At 39.1% G+C, this 23,037-nt stretch overlaps 1 protein-coding gene across 8 annotated transcripts in view; it reads right to left on the reverse strand.

Annotated features, from left to right (window-relative positions):
* Positions 1 to 23,037, reverse strand: part of TNRC6A (trinucleotide repeat containing adaptor 6A) — a 164,159-nt gene that overhangs the window by 41,397 nt on the left and 99,725 nt on the right. For all 8 annotated transcript variants that reach the window (XM_044234021.1, XM_044234022.1, XM_044234019.1 and 5 more), the window contains one exon: positions 7,699 to 8,127. In XM_044234021.1, coding sequence (XP_044089956.1) covers positions 7,699 to 8,127 — 429 coding nt within the window. The remainder of the gene's footprint in view (positions 1 to 7,698; positions 8,128 to 23,037) is intronic.

The raw sequence follows: 23,037 nt of genomic DNA on the forward strand, positions 1-23,037 counted from the left end.
GTGATTAAGAGCAAAACTCTGCAGCCTGACTGCTTGCATTTAAAGGCTGCTCTGCTGTTTCCTTATGTGACCACAGACAAGATCTTCACTCTTTCTGTTCCTTAGTTTCCACATCTGTAAAGTGATAACCGTAAAAGCACCTGTCTCAACAACTGCTGGAAAACTAAGTGGTTAATAATTAAAAATGTTCTGAATATCTGATTCTAATTAGGTACTTAATAAATGAGGGCTGTTACCTTCACTAATTAATATATATTGATGACTCTCATGATTTTTTCAGTCCTGTCTCCAAATCACATTTTTCAGTCTACCACGTCTATCTCATGAAGAACAAATTTAGAAATCACACAGCCTGCTTACTTTAAATCTCTACTTACGGATCTCAAACCGGTTGAACGCTAACTCCTGGATACTTCCCCCACAGATGCCTCTTCTCAAATGGGGGGGAAAAATCCTGTTTCTTTATGGTTTTCTTCATCTCAGTAAGTTTCCTAAAACCCAAGATTTATTCTTGCTCACTTACTGTATAGGGTCATATGCTCACTTACTGTATACACCACCAAGTCCCAAATCCATGCACGTTTCTCCAGATCTAACAATCAAGCCACCATCACCATCATCATCACCTCCAAGATGGGAGTAAAAGTACCTGTTGCCACTTTTTGTTTTTTCACATGCACCAGTGTTTCTCGCCACATCCACCCAGCAGGAGTAAGAAAGTGTGACTGGGAATGTCAGACAAAACCACCTAGACTGCACACAAAAGGGAAGACCCAGAATTTAACAGTGAAGTAACAGAAGCATTCTCATACCAACAGGGAAAAGGCGGTGTACTTGCCCTCAACACTAGTACTCAGGCTTGTGCTAGAAGTACTGGCTGATGAAAGAGGTAAGGATAAGAAAAAAGGTAAGGATAGTGGAAAAGAAACAAAATGATGCACATGTAAAATGCAATCGTTTTCCTGTATACCAGAAGTAGTTGATGAGAAAATATAACTGAGAAAAGATCCTAACTCTAACAGCCACAAAAACTAGAAAGCAACTTGGGAGTAAAGCTAACAGAAATACTTGAAGTCGTATATGATTAAGTTTTATTGCAGGCCACAGAAGACAACTTGATTAAGTACAGAAACTTAATTAAGTTGATTAAGTACAGAAACCTGAATAGGAAGATAGAATAATACTCTTTCTTAAAGTTGAATTCAATTATAAGAAACTGCTCACAAGACTCTGTAACTTGGTTAAAGTGATTTAAAAATTCAGATAAAACATGAGAGAACGAGAGAATCTCAGTAGTGGGATTGGGGCGGGGGTTGCTGCAGCGTCAGGCAACAGCTAACCCACGCTGCCCTGCCCAAGCAGCTAAGCTTCAGTGCAACCGCACCAGGAAGGCAGGGACAGCGCCAGGTGCTTGTCAAATTTTAGTATTTTACATCAGTAGGAGAAAAGGAATATTTGATATTTTAAAAAGATTTCTTAAAATCAGACAGTTTATCAAAAATAATTTCATCTAATTAATGTGTTAAAAGATGAAACTATGAAGTTAGCAGTGAATGAGAATTTTTTATGCATGAAAGGAAATACACCACAAAAGAGATGACAAAGATTTGACTACTTACCCAAATTGCGAAGTGATTTTATGTCAGAATACGTCAGAAGCAAGAAAGAAAAAAACCCCAGCAATGAGCAGCATCCGTTCTGCAAACCAAACTCTATCACCTTTAAAGTTAGTAAAAATTTCTTTCAGAATCTGGTCATGACCTGGTTTGGAGAGAACGGGAACGGTCTAAATTTGTCTTTTGCTAAAGATTCCTACATATTTTGGGAAAATGAGAGATACCGTCAGCATTTATTAGCTAAAATTCTATTTTTAATCTAAAAATTACTTGATACTTTCAAAAAAACAAAAATTAAAAGGCTATACCCAAAACTGTGTCTACCAAGAATCTTTTGGTTATGAAAAATGTGTAGCTCACACAGAGGTGGGGGGAGACCCCAGTCTAACTAAAGCTGTGAAAAGAAGAGGACTCCTCAGCGATCGCAACTAAAATGCTTCAGAGAGAGAGAGATTCTTTCAGAATTGGGAGAGGTAAAAATTTCGGTGTTTCCCTTAGAGACAGGAAGCCAAAACCCATCATCACAAATGATTCAGAGGATAAACACAGAGGAACATAATTAACAATCCTGTTAAGTTTTTCCAGGGAACAGTAAGACTGTGAAGCCCCAAGCTGGTGGGAGGAAAGGGGGCAGTTGGGTTTTACTGAGCATGGTACAAAATACAAATTTTTACACATTGCACTGATGTAGGCAAATGAAGAGTTGGAAGACTGTGCCTTACCAAAGGACACTGGAAATCCGTCAGCTCTGCTCTCACACAAAATTATTTAGGGAGAACTGGGGGCAGCTGTAGCCCCACACCTCAGAAAGAATAGTGCATTTCATAGTGCCTATTCACAACGATCAAAGGGGATATGTGGGTAAAGAGCAAAGACTGGCAATCATTCAAGTGATTTGTAAAGAAACAGTATAATCTGCTCAGGAAGAATTGAGGTCCAGGAAGATTCATTTATTTTTATTAAATATATAGCGGGTAACAAACAAAATAAACATGAGCCTTCTGCCTTAACAACTTTTCATTCTCACCAGAAGGGCGAAGTCTTCAGAAGTATATGTACTCTGGTTTTGGAGTATTTCTGGGAAGTATGACATAGTATCACTTGGGAACATGAGAGAACCTGATGTGCACAATTTCAAATAGCACTCAGTGACAAAGGTCAAAATGTTTCTTTCAGTGATTCTGGCCTCTAAGTCCAGGGCTGGCAAACTTTTTCTGTAAAGGCCCAATTAGTGAATATTTTCAGCTTTGCCAGCCAGATGGTCTCTGTGGCAACCGCTGCCATTGTCGCCTGAAAGCGGCTGAAGACAACATGTAAAAGAGGGGGCGTGGCAGTCTTCCAATAAAACCGGACTGAAATGGGCTGCAAGCCATCCTCTGTTCTAGATTAAATACAACAAAAGCAATATTACCAACCAAATGCAATGCATGGATCATGACAGATGAAGTGAGGTTGGTGGGGAGACAGCCATCAAAGACAATCTAGGGGCTGCTGCTCTAGACCAGATGGTGAGGGCCCACACTGGGTGTGTGGTGATGGCTGTGCACACAAGCCAGGACAGCTGAGAGACACTGTGGAGCTGAATCAGCAGATCATGAGAAACCGGAGGCCTATGAGATATGGAGATGGCCAGCCACTCAAACATGATTTTAAGATTTCTACATGGGTGGTGACGGGGTGTGCCAACCTTCTGAGCAAGAGAGCTCAGGAAATGACACTGGTATGTGGCAAGACGAGGAGCTCAATTTTGGATGTGTGGAGTTTGAGGGGCCTGACATCAGCTGAAGACATCCAGAAGGCATGAACCTAAACCTGGGGAGAGAGATGAAGCAAAGTCATGGGAGGGAATAAAATCTGGAAACAGGTCAAAGAAAAGAACAAGAATGAAAGATCTTTAAGGAAGAAGAAGTGATCCAGTAAGAAAAAAAAGTAGGCGTCTACTAACATGAAGACGGAAAAGGCTGGTTTTTTTACCAAAGCTACAACTGAAAATCACAAGCCTGGATTTGACATTCAGAAGACCAATGACCTTAGTAAGATCTAGTTTCGTCAAGTGAGCAGGAGCCAGATGACAGAGGGCTGAAGTCATGTATTAGAGACTGCAAAACAGACTATTCTGTAAAGAGGAAGAGGAGAGAAATTCTATAATGTCTTCAAGAGACTGGAGTTTTGTTTGTTTTTTTTAAGATGATACAAATGTTAACTATGTTTATAGACACAGTAAGATCCAGGACAGGAAGGATGGATACAACACTGAAAAGACAGTAAAAAGCATAGGTGAATGGACAGTCTTTTCATCTTTAAATGTCTCTGAGAACTTTAACTACCCCCCCCCATTAAAACAGCCCCATTTCTTAATCATTCACCATTAGAGCTCACATGTCCTTGAGGCTCTTTCAAAAAAAAAAAGGCAAAGCAAAATTCAAATGCGGTAAAGGCTATAAAGAGTAATACAGACAATACCCACATATTCCTCCTCTTAAGAAATACACTAATAGAGAAAACTCCTCTGAACCCTTTCTCTGATCACATCTCCTTCCTTCCCCAGTGGGTCACTGAGTGGTAACCAATCAAAATCTGAATTCATCCCTAAGCAATACAGAAGCTTTATATTTTATATAAATGGTATCATACTATAAACAATGATATTCTTGGGACAACCAATGGAAATGTGAACACAATCTATCTATTACAGGATTTACTGAATGTGTCTGCCCTTTTGCTGAAGGGTGGATCGTGGTATCGTGGTTGTATAGGAGACTTTCCTTATTCTTAGGGAACTTCCTATGGAAGTATTAAAAGTGAATTATAATGAATGTGCATATGTCGGCATATATAATGTACATACGATGGGGAAGGTGTACATGTCCAGTCAAGGAGGAAGGTGAACGAAGGACTGGGAAGTATGAGTGTGAAGTCAAGATGGGAAAACATTAACAACTATTGGATCTGCTTGCGGGATATATGGGTATTTGCTTCTCTCTATTCTTTTAGCTTTAGGGTACATGTCAGTTGGATGATAAAATGTGGGTTGGAACACTCTGGACCATAAGAACAATACTGCTGCCAGCCCTGTTAGATGTATGAGTGCCCCGCCCCCCAGATCTTCTACTACATGAAGCCCTGTAAGCCCCCCAGCTTCAAGAGTTATTTGGGCAGTAACAGAGCCCAACACCCTAAGGCTCTAAGAAATCAACTGACCAAGAGAATTCTTGATGTTGACCAAAAGCATCACTAAGTGTCTGAGGTATAGCCACAAACTGGCAGCTGAGCCCACAGAGTTGTCTGGGTTGACCAGAGCAGGGTTCTAATGGCTTATAAAGGTATTCAGATGGGGTACAAAGTCAATATATTTACCCCAGTTCCCATCACTCCTTTTCATCTGTGTCACTTACCTGCTAGTCTGTGAAGGTGCTTAGCTTACGACCTGTGATTTATAAAGTACCAGTTCTCATCTCAGGGCCACCCCTGCTCCCTGACTGGTCTGAACGAGTAAGAACTGAATTATGTGAGGACAAAGGAGGTGCATCCAGCACTGCACCGCTCACTTTCATCATGAAAATTTTAAGTAAATATCTATGTATGTATGTATTACATGTATTGACCTACATGTCAAATCTACTTGTATTTGCTCAGGAAACAAAAAAGTGGAACACAAATACAAAAATAGAAACAGTTACGATTATGTTGGCACAGCTAGGACCTACCTGTGATTCACAACACAGAACTCTGGTGTTTGGACTATCGCTCATGCTGTCTACAATGTCCATGACACTGCTCTTCACTGATCTCTACTATTAAGGCGAGGACTGAATATGTTAACATGGTCTGTGTGCTGCAGCGAGCACCCCAACAGTGTTAGTTACTGGATCACTATGATTATTACTGTTGTAAATAACCTCAGAGGTCAGGGCAGACCAAATGGTCTGAGAAGGCTTCCCTTGTTCAAAAACACCTGATGGTCTCTTATTGGCTCAAGCTGCTACTATGCCTCATAGCACCTACATAGGTATTTTAATGTAAATATGTGACATATGCTGGCAAGTGGGGATTCACAAATGTTTTTAAAAAAGACAAAAGCACAAATCTGGTTTTCCTGCAGAGGGCTCTGCCTTCATTAGCCACATCAATTCCAGACCTCAGCCAGAGACTGCTGCGCCCTCCTGGCTTCGATCCCCACCTCCACATGAACGCAGGCAGTGCCCCCTTGTAAAGTCCTCTGCAGAACAGGCAGGGTATTTGTCCTTCTCAGCCTTTGTTGAAGACTTCTTCCTATGCTCACACAGGCCTTCTCTTCATCTGAACGCACATCAATAATACTTTCGGGATTTTGGACCTATACCCATTTGTGAGAAACATTCTTACACTCCTACTGTTTGCATTTCAAAAACAGCTTTCTTCTTTCACTTCCACAATTTTTGAAAATGGTACTCAACACACCATTTTCTAAATGTACAAGCCCGCTTCCCTGTTCATTTTATTTATGAACAAATGGTGGTGTGATACCACCACTGTTAGTTTGTAAGAGGTACTCAAGCATTCACTGTGCGAGTAACCTCTCCTAAGGCTTTGATCACATTTTTTAAAAACATATCAATGACTCATTATAACTGCTCCCAACCTCATTTCTCAGATGAACTTCAAGCCAAAGTAACTGCTTGGTGTTACATGTAATATGTCTAACCCAGACTCTTTTTCCTGAAGAGGACGGGCCGGTCTATAAATGTTTGAGGAAAGATAATTCATTCAGTACCTAAATATCAGGGGCTAAGCTATGTGCATAAACACATCACATTAATTTAATACTCAAAGCAACCGTATGGTTGGGCACTAATATTCATACTTCACAGCTTAGGAGAGGGACGAGGTTAAGTTAAGGGATTTGGCCAACCCACGTGGCTGGGGGAGGGGAGTAGTATTAACTCAGAGTCATAATTTAAGTCTGTATCATTTCCAATAATAATGTGCTGCTCTAATCACCTATGCTAGAAAAATCACGTTTGCATCCTCTTCCTCCTTACCTACCGCATCCGATATGCTGCCGAAGTACAGCAAGGCTGTTACTACAACACAGCTTTGCAGCCAGACAGATCTTGATGTAATTATAAGCCAGGGCTGCTACTGAAGAGCTGTGGAGTACTATTAACAGAATGGACAGGGAAAGTCCTGATGTCTTGTAAGAGAGCACAGAGCTAGAGAGTAACTCTTGCTGGCACGGTTAGCATCAGCTGCTCAAATGAGATGTAGACCCATGGAGCAATTAAGTAATGTGCCCAAGGTCACAGACACTGTTGTATGTGGAGCTAGGATTTAAAAACCTGGTCCATTTGGCTCTAGAGACTCTGTTCATAACCAGTGTATGTTAGCGTTTTCATGCACAGGAACCTTAATTCTCCTCAATTCTCTATCTGGCTTGTAGTAAATGCTTCAAAATAGTTTGAGAAATGGATGGACAAACAAGCTGTCAGAGCCTATCAGAACATATTGAAACAAAGTGGCCTTTGAGAAAACTGTAATCACAGACATTTTCTGCCTCCCCATCATTACAGGGCTCAGAAAGGCCCTTCTGTGGCCATCACTGAATGCACGTGTTGTCTGAATACCACTTCCACATGCGGTGGTCTTTCTCGGGCGCAGGGAAACTAAGTGACCACCGGCAAGTGACTGAAAGTCTTGGTGCCTCAGTTTCCTCTACTGAAGAGGGAGGATAAGATCACCTGGGCCTCACAGGACTGTTGAGGATTCAATAATATGTGCAACTGCTTAGCACATAGGCTCGGGGGTGTGTGTGTGTGTGCTCAATTTTAGCTGTAGTCTTATCAATTTAAGCTATAAACTGCTTATAAAAATGGGTAGAACATGGAGGGAGGGTGATTAAAATAATCAAATAAAAAGTAGGATGGGCAGTCAGCTTACAGGAAACATGTTAGGATTCCCCATTCATAACTCCCTGCATGGAACTCTTCTTTTGCGATGCAGATACTGAAGGACACAAATACATCCCCACCAAGCCATGAACGCATCAACTGGCTGCCCTGCTAATGAAGACGGTGGGAGTCTCGTAAGAAATGCCTTCTCTCACCTGACTGGTTTTTGCTGTTCTGCACCTCTCCGTTATTTTGTGGCTGTTGATTTGTTAAAGCACTGCTTTCTGACTGGCTGCTTAACACTTTAACAGCAGATCCCAGGTTTGCTGCTATGACAGGAAAATGCTGACCCCTCTTTAGAAGCTGTTTGTGTTCCTGGTGGCGAAATCGTGGCGGTACTTCTCGAGGATACCGAGGCAAGGCCTGTGCTGGCTGCGGCGGCTGCTGCGGCGGCTGCGGGGACTGCGGGGGCTGCTGGGGCGGCTGCTGTGGCGGCTGTGGCGGCTGTGGCTGCTGCTGCTGCTGCTGCGGATTGTTGGCTGTGGCTCGCTTGGCATTATTATTAGTGCTGGTTGCTGTGGAAGTGCCGTTATTAGAGTTGGCAGGCTGAGGCTGGCTTACACTGGGCTTTATCTGTTCTGGCACTAATCCCAACAAAAGAAAAGGGGTGGAAAAGATTAGCCAGTAAAGTGTACCTCCACAGTAAGCCATCTAAGTAAAAAGGCACTAAGAAAAACAACCCTAAAGGAACAGAAAGTTCAAGCGTGCGAGGATATCCACAGGCTCAAGTTTTCTTAGGAGAGAGTCCGGTTTTACTTCTCTGACTACCCCTCCAACAAGGAAGGGCACGGATGCCACTGGCATCCTCTGACCTCGACGACAGCTCCGACTCATCAGCTCTGGCCCATATTATTCTGACCAGAGAGCAAGGATCGATTACACAACTATGGAGCTCCCAACAGCTCAAAGAGCAAAACTGGCAAATCGAGTTTTGGTTACCCTAAAAGAATCCTCAATTCCCTGGAAACTATTCTTAATCTGCCTCATTTTTAATGTGTTTGGTCCCTATTCTTCATCTTTGAAAGACAACACAAGAACAAATAGAAAGGGCAAAAAACAATCTGATCATTTCTTTACAAAAAGGCCCAGTTAACAGCATTTTTTGTTGTTAAAACGTAAAGTCTGGATCAAACAGGACAAACTAAGAATGGGGAGGTAAATACAAATATTACAGAATGACAACTATGAAACTAATTAAATTGGAGAAGTAACTTAGATACCCAGTCTTAAGCAAATCTGGGAAATACCACTTGTCCACTGTACGAACAATGTAAAATTACAAACAGTAGATTTCTAGACTAGAAGAGATTCAATAAGAAAACGGATGGAAATGCCTTTAACTGGTGACAATATACCTGATCTCTGAAACTACAGAGAGGCAGCATGGTATATGAACTTCTGGTGCCAGATGGACCCAGGTTTTAATCCCAGTGCTGCCTTTACTAAGCTTTGTGTCTTTGGGCAAGGTGTGTATAGCTTACTGAGCCTATGGTCTCCTCTGGAAGATAGAGATAAAACCCATACCTTGCAGGGCTAGCCTAAAGTTAAATATGGGACCACTTTATAGAGCACTAAACACTAATAGTAGGTATTTTTTAATGATTGACACAATACCACCTTACACTTCTGTGACAGCTGAACGTTTCTGTGAGAGTGTGATGCATCTTTACAGATGCCACTCTCGGATACATAAAGTGAAACATCTCCATGTGACCAATGCGGACACTTGGGAGAAAAAGCTGTTTAAGAACTGAGAGCCCCAGGCCTGAAATTCGAACAGCCTGCCACCAGAACTGGGTTATTTCTGCGTCTTCCTCCTTGTCTGTACGATACAGGCCGTCTTGGTCTAGTACCCAGCATAATGTAAAAACCCAGTAAAAAGAGGTTATTCCATGGGCCAAATAAAGGCAGTATTTGTCAAATGTCTACAGTGTGCATGATGCTGAAATAAAGAGGTCATCAGTATTGTTTCCAGCAGCCCCCAAACCCATTTCCCTTCCCCTCCCTCTCCCCGCAGCTTTAGAGTCTCCTTCATTTAGCAGTCTGGCCTCACGACTGCCTTCTTTCTCTGAGCCACTGGTGCACTTAGCCTACCTCATTAACACTAATACATCTTTTAATACATGATCTCACCTTTTCAAATGTAACTGATTTTTCTAAAGTAATACAAGCAACTGTCATTCGGGAGGACCCGCACTGAAAAATCACAAACATTCTATCTATGGCTTGGAATCTTTTCCATTCCTCTTGAAGGCAAGTGAAAAGCCTCACGTTAAGAATTTGAGCGAAGTACATTCTAGGTCTAATTACTCTACGTGTGAAACTTTCATCTCCCAGACAACTTGATGCTTCCAGAAAGTACCAATAATGTATATTCCTTTGCCACAAGGAAAATATGGCACTAAAGTACCTCTGAAACAAACAAAAAGATAAAGTATGTGTAATTATGAAATCACAGAGAACACAAAAACTCTAACTCAGCCTTCACATGTTTAGTACCAGGCTCAACGTGGTATCTGGCAACTGAACGCGACCTTACACCACTTAGAATACTACCCAGTGCTAAAATAAAGGCTGTCACTTTATCACTAACAGGAAAAGAAAAGATTGTAATAATTTAAAACCCAAATAAGATACTGTTAAAAGAGATGCAACAGGAACCTGTTCTTTAATACAACCAAGGAACCAGAAGATAACCTACAGGCAAACACTGTGAATTGCCTCCAGGAACAATGTACAAGAACCTCAACACTCCATTAAAAGTGACCAGGAATTCCAAAGCAGGATTTATTTTTTTTAAAGGTTTATTTATTTATTTATTTGACAGAGATCACAAGGAGGCAGAGAGGCAGGCAGAGAGAGAGGGGGAAGCAGGCTCCCTGCTGAGCTGAGAGCCCGATGTGGGACTCGATTCCAGGACCCTGAGATAACAACCTGAGCCGAAGGCAGTGGCTTAACCCACTGAGCCACCTAGGCGCCCCCAAAGCAGGATTTATGTCTGTGACATAGCAGCCCCATCCCTACCGCATATTCAGAGAGCTGCTGTACTTATGGATGAAGTGTCATGGGGACAATAAGGCTGACATAGGGGCTCATTTCTGGAGCCAGAAAATTTCACCAAAACCAGTAAAGACGTTAAGAAAATGTAACTATTGATTGTAAAACTGAACTAAATAACCTGAAATGAAATCTCAGCTATTAACGTGAAATGTACTAGAAGAATAAAGGAGAAGTTAACAGTGTGTGTAAGTAGGGAGGTAAGGATGGGGTGGCTGGGTAACAGATATAATTACTGAATAATTTTGGCTACTGTATATACACAGTTAAAATTTAGGTTAATTATGTCAGTATATATCCAAACCAATGGAAAGAGGAAAAAAAAATGAGAAAACAAGAAAACCCGATCCTTTCAACAGATACAGAAAAGGCAATAAAAGAATTATTTCAGAACTGCAGTTATTATGAAATACAAAACAATATGCCAAGCATAAGCCCCCAATGATCTGTAATCAAAATAAATGTGAATGACTTAAATTCACTTGTTAATAAAGGACCTTTAGTTTGTTAAAAAAATAAAAACTTAACGAATACTTCGCAAAAATCAGTCCTGAAATAATACAGGAAGTTGAAGAGCAGAAAGTACAAAGACACATGCAGGATGAAAAATGCTAACAAAATTTAAATAAAAGCGACATTAAAGTCAGGTTTTAAAAAGTCAATCAGGGCGCCTGGGTAGCTCAGTGGGTTAAGCCACTGCCTTCGGCTCAGGTCATGATCTCAGGGTCCTGGGATCGAGTCCCACATCGGGCTCTCTGCTCAGCAGGGAGCCTGCTTCCCTCTCTCACTCTCTCTCTGCCTGCCTCTCTGCTTACCTGTGATCTCTGTCAAATAAATAAATAAAATCTTTAAAAAAAAATTAAAAAGTCAATCAGAAAAGTATCATAAAGAATGAGATATCTCGTGCTGATAAAAGAAACCAAATAAAAAAATATAAACAGCAAAGACTCCTATGTACCGAACTTTAGTATCAAAACATGCAAATCAAATGGAGACAGTAAAACTGAAAGAAAGAAACAAACAACCTTTTTTGACAAATACCCATGGAACAGTCACAGAAAGCACACACACACATCCCCTACAGCACTAAAGAAAACATCACTAATTGCAAAAAGTACAAGTAATATAGATGGTATTTCTGAATTACATGCAATCACATTAGAAACAACAAAACTAGAAAATAAAATTGCCTTAAATATAGAGCTGAAGAATACATACCAGAACTGCAGGGTTATCAAGAAAATACTACTGAAAACTACACATAATAAACTTTAAGGTATGGCTAAACCAGCACTCAGGGGAAATTCGTAGCCTTAATTATTTTCAATAAACATGAATGAATATAAAGCATCTTACTCAAGTTAAAAATGAACTAAAGGAAGCAGAAGAAGGAAGTAGCAATCAATGACCTTAGAAGTGAACTAGTAACTCCAAGTAAAAGTAAAAGTAGCAATCAATGACCTTAGAAGTGAACTAGTAACTACAAGGCAAGACTTTAAGAAAAAAAATTAACAAGTTAACTTAATTTTTAAAAAACGAAAATGGAAAAAAATGAGATGATTTTCTAAAATTAAGATATTTCTGGGGTGCCTGGGTGGCTCAGTTGTTAAGCATTTGCCTTCAGCTCAGGTCATGATCTCAGGGTCCTGGGACTGAGCCCCACATCTGGCTCCCTGCTCAGAGGGAAGGCTGCTTCTCCCTCTCCTACTCCCCCTGCTTGTGTTCCTTCTCTCACTGTGTCTCTGTCAAATAAATAAATAAAATTTTAAAAATTAAATTATTTCTTTAGGCTCAACTCTAGAAATAATTTGAAAAGATAGGGGAAGGATTTAACACTGACCCCACAAAAGGCAAGAAAATAAAGATTAATTAGCACAGAAGAAATGGAGGAATTGATTAAATCTTCCATCAGGATCAGACAGTTTGATCAATATTACCATACGTTCCTTTTAGCATACTTTTAAGAAACACGTAATCTAAGTCTAATGTTATTTAAATTGTTGAAGAGCACAGCATAAGACAGAACACCAACACTGTTACCAGTAAGTCTGACAAAATTTTAGTAATCCTATAGAATGGGGAGAAAAAAGAAAAAGTATAAATCGTTCCAGGAATTTAAAAAAATAAAAAAAGACATTAACTCCAAATGTTAGAGATTCTGGAAATATAAGAAAATACTATGTATAATCTATACTTATAAAACAAAAAAAAAACAGTTAAAAGGAACAATGTTCTGTAACATGGTTTGGCAAATCTTTCCTGTAAAGGGCCAGAGAGTCAACATTTCAGGCTTTGCAGGCCATCCCGTCTCTCTTGCAACTACTCAGCTGTTGTAGCACAAAAACCAGCCACAGACAACACATAAATGAATCGACGTGGTTGTGTTCCAGTAAAACCTGATATAAAAAAATAGGCAATGGGCCAAATTTGCAAGCTATAGTTGCCCAGCGTCTGCTCTATAAAATATAATTTACCAAAATCAGCTCAGAAGAGAAGATCCTATAATAATGACGAAGACACTGTAAAACTCCTCCAAGATTTACTTCTCCAAAAACCACGTGGCCCCAATGACTTTAGAGGGATTGTGCATATAAAATCCTCATGAAACATATCCTATCAACTTCTATAAACTGTTTCAGAACAAAGAAGGGCAGATTCAAAAGACTGACTAGATTCAAACCTTGGCTCTGCAACTTACTAGATGCATAACCATGGCCCAGGTACTTAACCACCCAGTACCTCTGCTCCCTCATCTGTAAAACAGGGGTAAGTATTAATACCTCTACCAAGTAGGGTTGTTGTGAGGTTTTAACAAGATAATGGATGTAAAGAACTGAGAACGGGACCTGGGACCTGGCACCTGGCTACCACTCAATAAATGTTAGTGACCCCCTACTGCCATCTAGATTAAAAAAGAGGAGTAAGGATGACCCTCACGTTTCTGGTCTGGAATGTGGGTAGACAGTGGTACCATTTACCAAACAGGAAACAGAAGACAAAACCTAGTTTGGGAAACACGTCAGAGAGAATGAGTGCAGTGAGTTTAGTTTTTAATGTGTTAGGTCTGTTGTTACTACAGGACAGCAATTCTCAAACATTTTGGTCTCAAGACCCCTTTGCATTTTTATAAGTTAGAATACCAAAAAAGCTTCTGTTTATGTGGGCTACAATTATATTTACCATATTAGATATCTAAACAGGGAAATTAAAAATAAATTAATTGGTTAAAAAAAACTCTTACATGAATGACTATCTATTTTCTGAAATAACTATTTTCCAAAACAAAAAACCAGTGAAAAGTATACAATGTTTCACATTCTTCTCAATTTCTTTAATATCTGGCTTAACAGAAAAGTACATTTTCACATCTGCCTCTGCATCCAATTTGTTTTGACATCCACATTATGGAACTTCTAGAAACCACTACATACTCATGAGAAAAAGAGTGACTGAGACAAAGTCTTCCAATCATTACGAAAATAGCCTGACCTTGTCGATCTTATGACAGTTTCAGGCAGCCTCTTAAGAGTCTTTCGATAAACTCTGACAACCACTGATACGGGATATCCATGCATAGAATGCAACTGAATGTACGGTTCTAAAGTTCAGTAGAAATATGAACTAAAAATATAAATTTAGGATTCATCATACAGGTGGAAAAAAGTCAGGAGAGTAGAATGAGAAAAAATGTCAAGACCAAAAGGATGGGTTCCCATGTAGAGAGCAGAGAAGTAAAGGCGAGAGTAAGTTAGGACTGCCAGGGAGGCACGAGAGAAGGGGTCATTTATTTTAGAAAATGGTCTATCTACTCAAGCAGGGATTTCTTCCTCAAATTCTCCCTGTCCCCAATAGATTATCTCCTTCATAGAATTCAAACGCATCCTTATCATCTACAATGTCACTCCTGTGATTTCGGCCCTCCATCAATACACTCTTGCAAAAGCCTGCCAAGTGGTCTCCTTGGCTTATATCTTCACATTCCCTTCCCCCAATTTTCACCCCCTCTGCAAAATCTATCATCTCTCTGCCCAAGTTATCTATATCACTAAAGGAACATCAGAAATCATCTAAAATCCTTGGCATGGGGCGGCTGGTGGCTCTGTTGGTTAAGCCGTCTTTGGCTCAGGTCATGATCCTGGAGTCCTAGAATAGAGCCCCATATCAGGCTTCCCCTGCTCTGCAGGGAGCCTGCTTCTCCCTCTCCCTCTGCCTCCAAACTCCCCCTGCTTGTGCTCTCTCTCTCTCTTGCTCTCGCCCTCCGTCAAATAAATGTTTTAATAAATAAATAAATAAATAAATAAAGTCCTTGGCATGGCCAGATTCATATCCTGTTACATCCACACACATTTCCTTCTCTCCCACACCAAGTGTCTGCAACACTCCAAAAGATACCATTCTTTTTTGTGATGCTCTTTGTGCCTAAAATGCCTTGATGTCTTTCTTGCACGCACCTCTTTCTATCCAGCTTTCCCAGGAAACAACTAATCATCACCCACCCCCAACCTAGGTTCTGCTAATCTTAAAAGCATTTTATGACAAGCAATTTCCCCTCCTCTATTCCCATAAAACCCTTCTTAATGCATCCCTTCCACTACACCTGCTTACTTTAAGTGCTGGCTTTTCCCTTCTCCTTCTCTTTATCACTGGCATTCCCAGCACCAAATACAGCAAATGGCCAAGAACTGCTAGCTGAATGAACAACTGAAGAACTATCAGCATATGATAGGGTGAAACATTGTGCAACACTGACATTTAAGAAGTGGACTAATTAAGAACCAGTAAAAAAGAGAGAGAAAAATCAAGAGATGTAGAAAGAATAAGGAAGATGATGGTAGCTGGTTAGTATGTTGCTGAATAACTCAGTGGTTACAGATCTCTGCTCAGGAGAAAAAAAAAAAAAAAAAATCTAGAGCCAGCATCTGGAGAACAAGTTCATTCAATATGGTTGTTATTGTTATTGTTATGGAAAAAAAAAATCCATTCTGTGTAGAAACATTTATATTAATTCTCTCAGAGTTTAAAACTTTATTACTGAGTCATTTTAGCCCATTAAAGACTTTTTAGATTTTGCATGATATCCTGAAAAACACTACTGTGTGACACGTATCAACAAAACTCAATGCCACTTTCTCCAATAATAAAAATGTGCTTTTTTGAACTGTTACTTTTTAAATGACGTGAAACTAAAGAAAACTGGTTGCTGGTTTTAAAATCCTCTTGTTTGGAGAAAAATATCCTATGCTTCACTACTCGTTGCCATGCCTTACAGAGATAGGGTCTGTAGTCCACATCTGCTTCACCTGGATGGTTAAAGGCAGGCGGAGGCCCTTCTGTCCAGTGTGAGGTTTTCTGCATTAGAAAGGGTATCTGGGAAGATACCCTTATCAGCCATAACATGATACATATCATCCATAACACCAGAAAAGTATTTTGAAGGAATTTCATTCAGTCAGTACAAAACACGCATAGGCACTATAACTTTTTTATGTTACTTTTTTTGCCAGACTGTGACCCAACTGGTCTTTCGCAATTTAAAGCTGATGGGCAAAACTTGCATAGGCTCAGGAATAAACAATTAAAAAAATTATTTAGAATAGAGAAATTACTTGTGCAAAGAATTTAAACCAACATTTTCCTGAATCATGCTCCAAATCAAGACTTCCCACTTTGCAAAACAATAGAAGAACCAATATTACAGTTAGATTATTAACTTTTGCTACTTTCATGTATTTGATATTCCTTATGTATAAACATTCTATCATTCTATAAACCTGAAGCTGTTCAAAAAAAATAAAAAATAGTCTATTCATTGTGGGGCAGTGGTGGGGGAGCACCTGTCTTATGTTAAGGTAAAAAAATCAAGATTATCTAGATAGAGAATTTAATATCTCAAATCCTAAATATACCAAATTCTCGATTTGTAAATTTTTTTATTTACTGTTATTAAAATTTAATACTTACTTATTTTAATCTTTAATATAACATTTTAAAATGCCATTTAAATAAATTTATCTCAGAAAACAGTAAAATGAGTGAACTCTATTATCTAAAAGTTCAATAGAAACAACAGTTTAAATATAAAGTAGCCATTAACATCCTGAATTACACTAAATACCTCAAGCCTTTCCTTTTTTTGTATCTTTCCACCAAAGTCTGTAACTTAGCTTTGTATAAGAGTTTTCATATTGGCTACATCGCAAATCTCCTAGAAATATTGGCTTAAGTATCAGTATAGTATACAAAAATATCATTTTAAGACATGATTTCATTTTAAGAGAATGAAACATTAAACTGCCCTCCAAAAAAATAAAAACCGTATACAGATTTGTGTTTAAATTCTTAAAAGAAATGAAACAATTGAAATTACCAGTTCAAAATAATACAATACACATCCATGAATACACTTTTTAAGTGCTTTTTAAGACTGCTTTAGGCAAACTTTAAATTTACCTAAAGTAACTATTTCTAATCTCAGTATGTATACAGGAAAAACAAAACCATCATGTTAAGCTCTTTGAAGGCAAATGTTGAGTACCTGTGAAAGCTCCTCAGTTGGATAATGTTACTCTCACATAAAAGCAAAAGTACAGGATTTTTCTAAGTATTTATTTTTTTAAGATTTTATTTATTTCACAGAGAGAGACACAGCGAGAGAGGGAACACAAGCAGGGAGAGTGGGAGAGGGAGAAGCAGGCTTCCTGCTGAACAGGGAGCCTGCTGAGGGGCTAGATCCAAGGACCCTGGGATCATGACCTGAGCCAAAGGCAGATGCTTAACAACTAAGCCACCCAGGCACCCCAGTATTTATTTTTACTAAGAGAAAATTTCCTACCTTCTGAAACAAACATGAGTAGGTGTAATCAACAAGACACAAATGTACTAAAGCAATTTAGTAACAAGCCAGAGTTTCCAGAAAATAAAAGGCAACATTTCTAGCTGTCAATAATTAGGTTAAACTCCAAATGCTTGCTTGGTACTTCAGAAAATCCTTACCATTGCTCAAATGGTATTTTAAAAAATAAAAGTCATCTATAAACATTCTTTAAAATCTTCATCACAGAGAATGATTTTATGCTCTTAGAAGCCAAACTTAACTTCTGGAAGAAAAGCTAATATCCTACAAACTAGTCTATTTAAACTGTAACCGCTTTCAGGCAACACCACATGTAAGATTTGTCGTTCCTACCTACAGTGAAGGTTCCCAGTAAGTAATTATAATCTCCTTAAGCCTAAACTCTCAAATCAATCATTCTAGCTGCCCGCTCAAACAATAAGGTAGTTTTCAATAGTCTTCACTTTAAAGAATCTGCTTCATGATCAGAGTTAGAGCAAACACGTATGGGTGAAATCAGTTCTTCCAGCCTTCCTGATTAATAGCAGCCGAGTCACACCAGGGCAGTTTCAAAAAGCACAAACCTGATGAAAACTTCAAGCAGATTAGAAAATTCTCTATACCAAGAAATTCCAAAGAAGGGGACTTCCAACTTCTGTTGCTTTCCAACTCCACAGCTTTCCGCAGAAAATGGAGGAAAGGTAGAATGTCACTTTACTGCTATGGAAGTACTGCTCGTCAACTTCCCCTGTATTTGAGGCCCATTAACTCAAATTCCATCGCCTTATATTTTAAGAGGGACAGGAGGGGAAAGAAGAAGCCAGAATAATGGTTAAACAATGCAAAGACCATTGTATTCAATTAAAATTGAGCCTACAAATCATACTTATTTAAAACTTGGCCAAACATTGTACTACTATAAAAATCCTCTTCTTACTCATTAATAAGCATCCTGGATGATTTATAATATAATTCCCCTTTATGATATACATTCCCTGTCCTATACTAACTTAATTCATTCCGGAATGCTGAAGGGCACTGAAAGGCACAGAAGGAGCAAGTCTGGCTTTTCAGTTGATACACATAGAGGCAATGCTAGAATTTTCATTGTGGACAAACAGCTGCAGTTTTAAGTGCCACTAGTCAACCTGGAAAATACTCAAATGCTTGTCAATCCATTAACTTCTGCTAATCCTTAGCAAGTTGAACTAAATCGCTATTTGATAATGTGAAAAACAACACTTAGAAGCTAATATGAAATATAACAGGTACAAAGAAATCTTAATATTTTGGTTAAAACGTTCCTAAAGTAAGGAAAAGTAACACATACCAAGGTATCATAAACAACTGATTGAAAATTAAATACTGAACTTAAACTAAATATTACACTGAATTCATTTAATATTATTTTAAAAAATTTTTTCAATTTGTTTAATTTTAATTCACTTCACAAATCATCCAGAAATGGAGAGCATACCTTTTCCTGGGTCTTTGGGAAGCATCTACCTCCAATCCCTCAGGGAACTCAACTTCCTACTCAAACATTCCCGTATCAAATTACTAACACAAAGAGATACACAGCTGATTTACCTCGATACAATCTTCTACTCTCCAGCAAAATGCCTGAGCAATCTGTTCTAAATCTCTTCTAAAGTACAGACCTTCTCTAACGGCTGGAGGATATCCACACAATATTCACAGCATGGCATTTCCAAGAAGTGTAGTTAATCTACCCATCAAATCTTGTCCAAATATGTGAGACTAAGAACACTACGATGATAAAAGATACAGTTTTCAAGCAGAGGTACATGCTTTATAAGAAAATAAGTCAGACTACCCTGCCATCTCTTTCAGAACTTACCATTTTAGAGGTGATTCTTAAATTTGTTTTGTTATAACTGCTATGGGGATATTTGTTTAAAAAAAAAAAAAAGACTCTTTGGCCTCATAGATTTACTAAATCAGAATCTGTATTTCTTCAAACAAGGGTCATACGTGGTTGTCACATCTAAGTAAATTTGGAAACTGTTCTGACCGATACTGCCGCTACATGTAGAGAGCTTTGGACTTCCATTAAAAAAAAAAAAAAAAAAAAAAAAAAGACCTTAAGAGTTATGCAATAAAGGAAATGTCCTAACTCACTGAAGATAATAATTTATTTAGGAAATACAGGACAGTTAATTTTTTTTTAATTAGAAAAAATATAAAGTTCAGGGCGCCTGGGTGGCTCAGTTGGTTAAGCGTCCAACTCTTGATTTAGGCTCAGTTCGTGATCTCAGGGTCATGAGATCAAGCCTCAGTCAGGTGGAGTCTCTCTCTGCCCCACTGTTACTCCCCACTTATGTGCTCTCTCTCTCTTAAAAAAAAAAAAAAAAAGAAAGAAAGAAAGTAAAGTTCAGATAAATCAAACAGTTAATAAAAAGCTTTTAGAAAAGATGGGCAAAATTTTTTCTAAATCTGGATAAATGGTAGATTTTCCCAGCATAACTCAGTCAAGTAATCAGTGAGTAAAAAATTGTTAAGTTTGGGGGCGCCTGGGTGGCTCAGTGGATTAAGCCGCTGCCTTCAGCTCAGGTCATGATCCCAGGGCCCTGGGATCAAGCCCCGCATCGGGCTCTCTGCTCTGCGGGGAGCCTGCTTCTTCCTCTCTCTCTGCCTGCCTCTCACCGACTTGTGATCTCTGTCAAATAAATAAATTAAATAAATCTTTAAAAAAAAATTGTTAAGTCTGACCAAATAAAATAATACAGTACTGCTTATTTTTGCAAGGGTGTGTGTGTGTGTGTTTATTCCAAACTAAAAGGCAAACTAGAAAAATATCTGTCCTTTAGAACAAATTAAAGGGATCCATTCTCTCTCCTCTCCCACGGTCTACCCCAATTTTCCCTAAATGAAGGAAAAGAGGTACTTTAAGGCCCTTAAAGCTAATTCAGGGAAACATTCCACAGAGTCACTAGAGTTTAGGGTCAGAGTTTAACCTAAGAGTACAAAGGTTATTTAATTTTACTTTTCTTGCTCTGAAATATATATTTGCATCCTCTGCATATATACCCCTTTGCGGAGTCTACTACTGGGCAAAATTTAGGTATTTCTGCCTGATACCTCAACTTCAGAACAACTTCAAATGTATGATATAATCCATAATTTTGGAGATATTTGCATCAAATATATGAGACAGAATGCTAATAAGTTTATTATACAAAAAGCTCATGTAGGTGCTCCTGGGTGGCTCAGTGTTAACCCGCACTCTGCCTTCAGCTCAGGTCATGATCCCAGGGTCCTGGGATCGAGCCCAGCACTAGGCTCTCTGCTTGGCAGGGAGCCTGCTTTCCCCTCTTTCTCTCTCTCTGCCTGCCTCTCTGCCTACTTGTGATGTCTATCTGTCTGTCAAATAAATGAATAAAATATTTAAAAAGAAGAAAAAAAAAAAAAAGCTCATGTAAACTGGTAACAAAAGGCCCAGGAAATAAATGGGTTAAGAACAAGAATGGGAAACTCATAAAATTAAAAAGGCACAAGTAATTAAACATATGATATTCCATTTTACCAATAAATACAGATCAAAGCACTAAAATACCAATTTGGGCCTGCCAAATTTATAAAGATAATAGACCCCATTCACATGCTGCAAGACCTATTCCTCGGACTACGGCAGATGCTGCACTGTGATTCACCCATGGTGGGCTGGGCTCTAGTTTAATGAGAGGAAAAACCAAATCACCGTCTGGGTGAAGAGGAACTCCGAAGTGACTGGGGACACTGCTGGTATGTCCAGTTGAGGCTGAAAGGTTGCTAGGATACTGCACAACCACAAGGTTGGGAATTCAAATTCACTAAATATTAGCTAGATGCCAGGCACTCTGATACCACTTTAGCCTCATGAGTCTATAAATTTAAAATATTATTTCCATTTTACAGATGAGGCGGTTAAGGCTTAGAAGAAGCGTGCCCATGATCAAACATCTAGTAAATGACAGAGCTTGAGTTTAAAACCAAACTAGGCCCCCAAACCAATGTTCCTCCTAGTATAAATTAAGTTTCCCCTTACTTATAAGAGCAAAATCAAACTCTCCAAAAATAGAGAAGTCACTAATTATAGCATCGTCACTCTGAAAGCTGCAAATCAAAACTTTCTATAATAAGATGTCTATACTCAGCATTTACTAGTCTCCGGTTCTGAGATTTATGTTCTATATTATTTCATTCCCACAACATCAAGTAGCCTGAATTATCTCCTTTCCACAGCATCGAACTGAGGCATGGAGGTTAAACAACTTGCCCAAGGTCACAGAAACAAGAGCTGTAAAGGCACTATTCAAATCCAATGCTATCTGACTCAGAAGCCTGGACTTTTAACACTATGCTGTGTTTATGCTAGAATTCCATGATTATCATCTTCAGTAGAAGATTCAATACTTTTTGCTTCAGGCCAAATGCTTTCTTTCCAGCTGCTTTTATCCAGTGCATTTTCAATGAGGCTGTAGCAGAGAGAGCGCTCTCAGTAGTGTTCTGAAGCACAGATACTATCTTACTAGAACTGAAGAACATAAAAGTGCAAAGCAGAATATAAACTGTGTTATTTCCTAGTCTGGAGTTTTCTCTTACCTGGTTATAGCTGATGAAGCTATTCTTGCTAATCTCTCCTGACTTCTCCAAAATTTAAACCAGAGGACTGATTTGTTTTTGTTGTTGTTGTTGTTGTTGTTTTGAAGGTGTGTTTGTTCCTCAGTAGATTTTTTTTTAATTTTTTTAAAAGATTTTATTTATTTGACAGAGAGATAGATAGCACAAGTAGGTAGAGCGGCAGGCAGAGGGAAAGGAAGAAGAAGGCTCACTGCTGAGCAGGGAGCCCAGTGTGGGGCTCAATGCCACAGCCCTAGGATCACTGCTGGAGCTGAAGGCAGACACTTAACTGACTGAACCACTTTGGATGCCCGATTTGTTTTCTTTGAAACTGAAGACCTAACTGCTACCAAGGCAGAATCTCAGGGCTTAGGACACAACCCTAGGATACTTCCACAAGTCTCCAACAACTATGGAGTCAATCGTCCCTGAATCTACTTTCCAACAATAGTTTGCTTTGCTGACTGCACTGATGTCTGCTTTTCTCCTATTTCCCTGTCTCTGCCCCACCAGAGCCGCATCAAAAACATATGACATTACAAAATCTTTCACTGTTGGTATTTAGAAGCAAACACAATAATTTGTTGGTATTTAGAAGCAAACACAACTACATATGCTAGAAATAAAATGGCCCTGATCTTACAAGCATAAAGGAGTCCTTAGCATCCTTCACTGCCTCACTGAGTATATAAATTTAGATTTATATATAAATCAACACAAATTGTTTTCCTTTCTCAATAGAAGGAAAGGAAAAATGGTGACTTTGATATACCTAAAACTCTACTATTTCCCTTGGAAGCAGAAGGCCATTTCTCCCCCTACTGTTAGTGCTGAGCTACAAAGAGAGTTACAAAGCTCAAAGACACCTTCCATAGGAAGAAAGATGTTTGCCATTAGTAAATTCTACATCAGCAAGAAACTCTGCTTCTCCTTCGAAGAGGTCAGCACACATCTGCCCTCACAATTTCTCATAAAGTGAACG

The sequence above is a fragment of the Neovison vison genome, chromosome 14, assembly GCF_020171115.1.
Source record: "Neovison vison isolate M4711 chromosome 14, ASM_NN_V1, whole genome shotgun sequence".
NCBI classification, from domain to species: Eukaryota; Metazoa; Chordata; class Mammalia; order Carnivora; family Mustelidae; genus Neogale; species Neogale vison.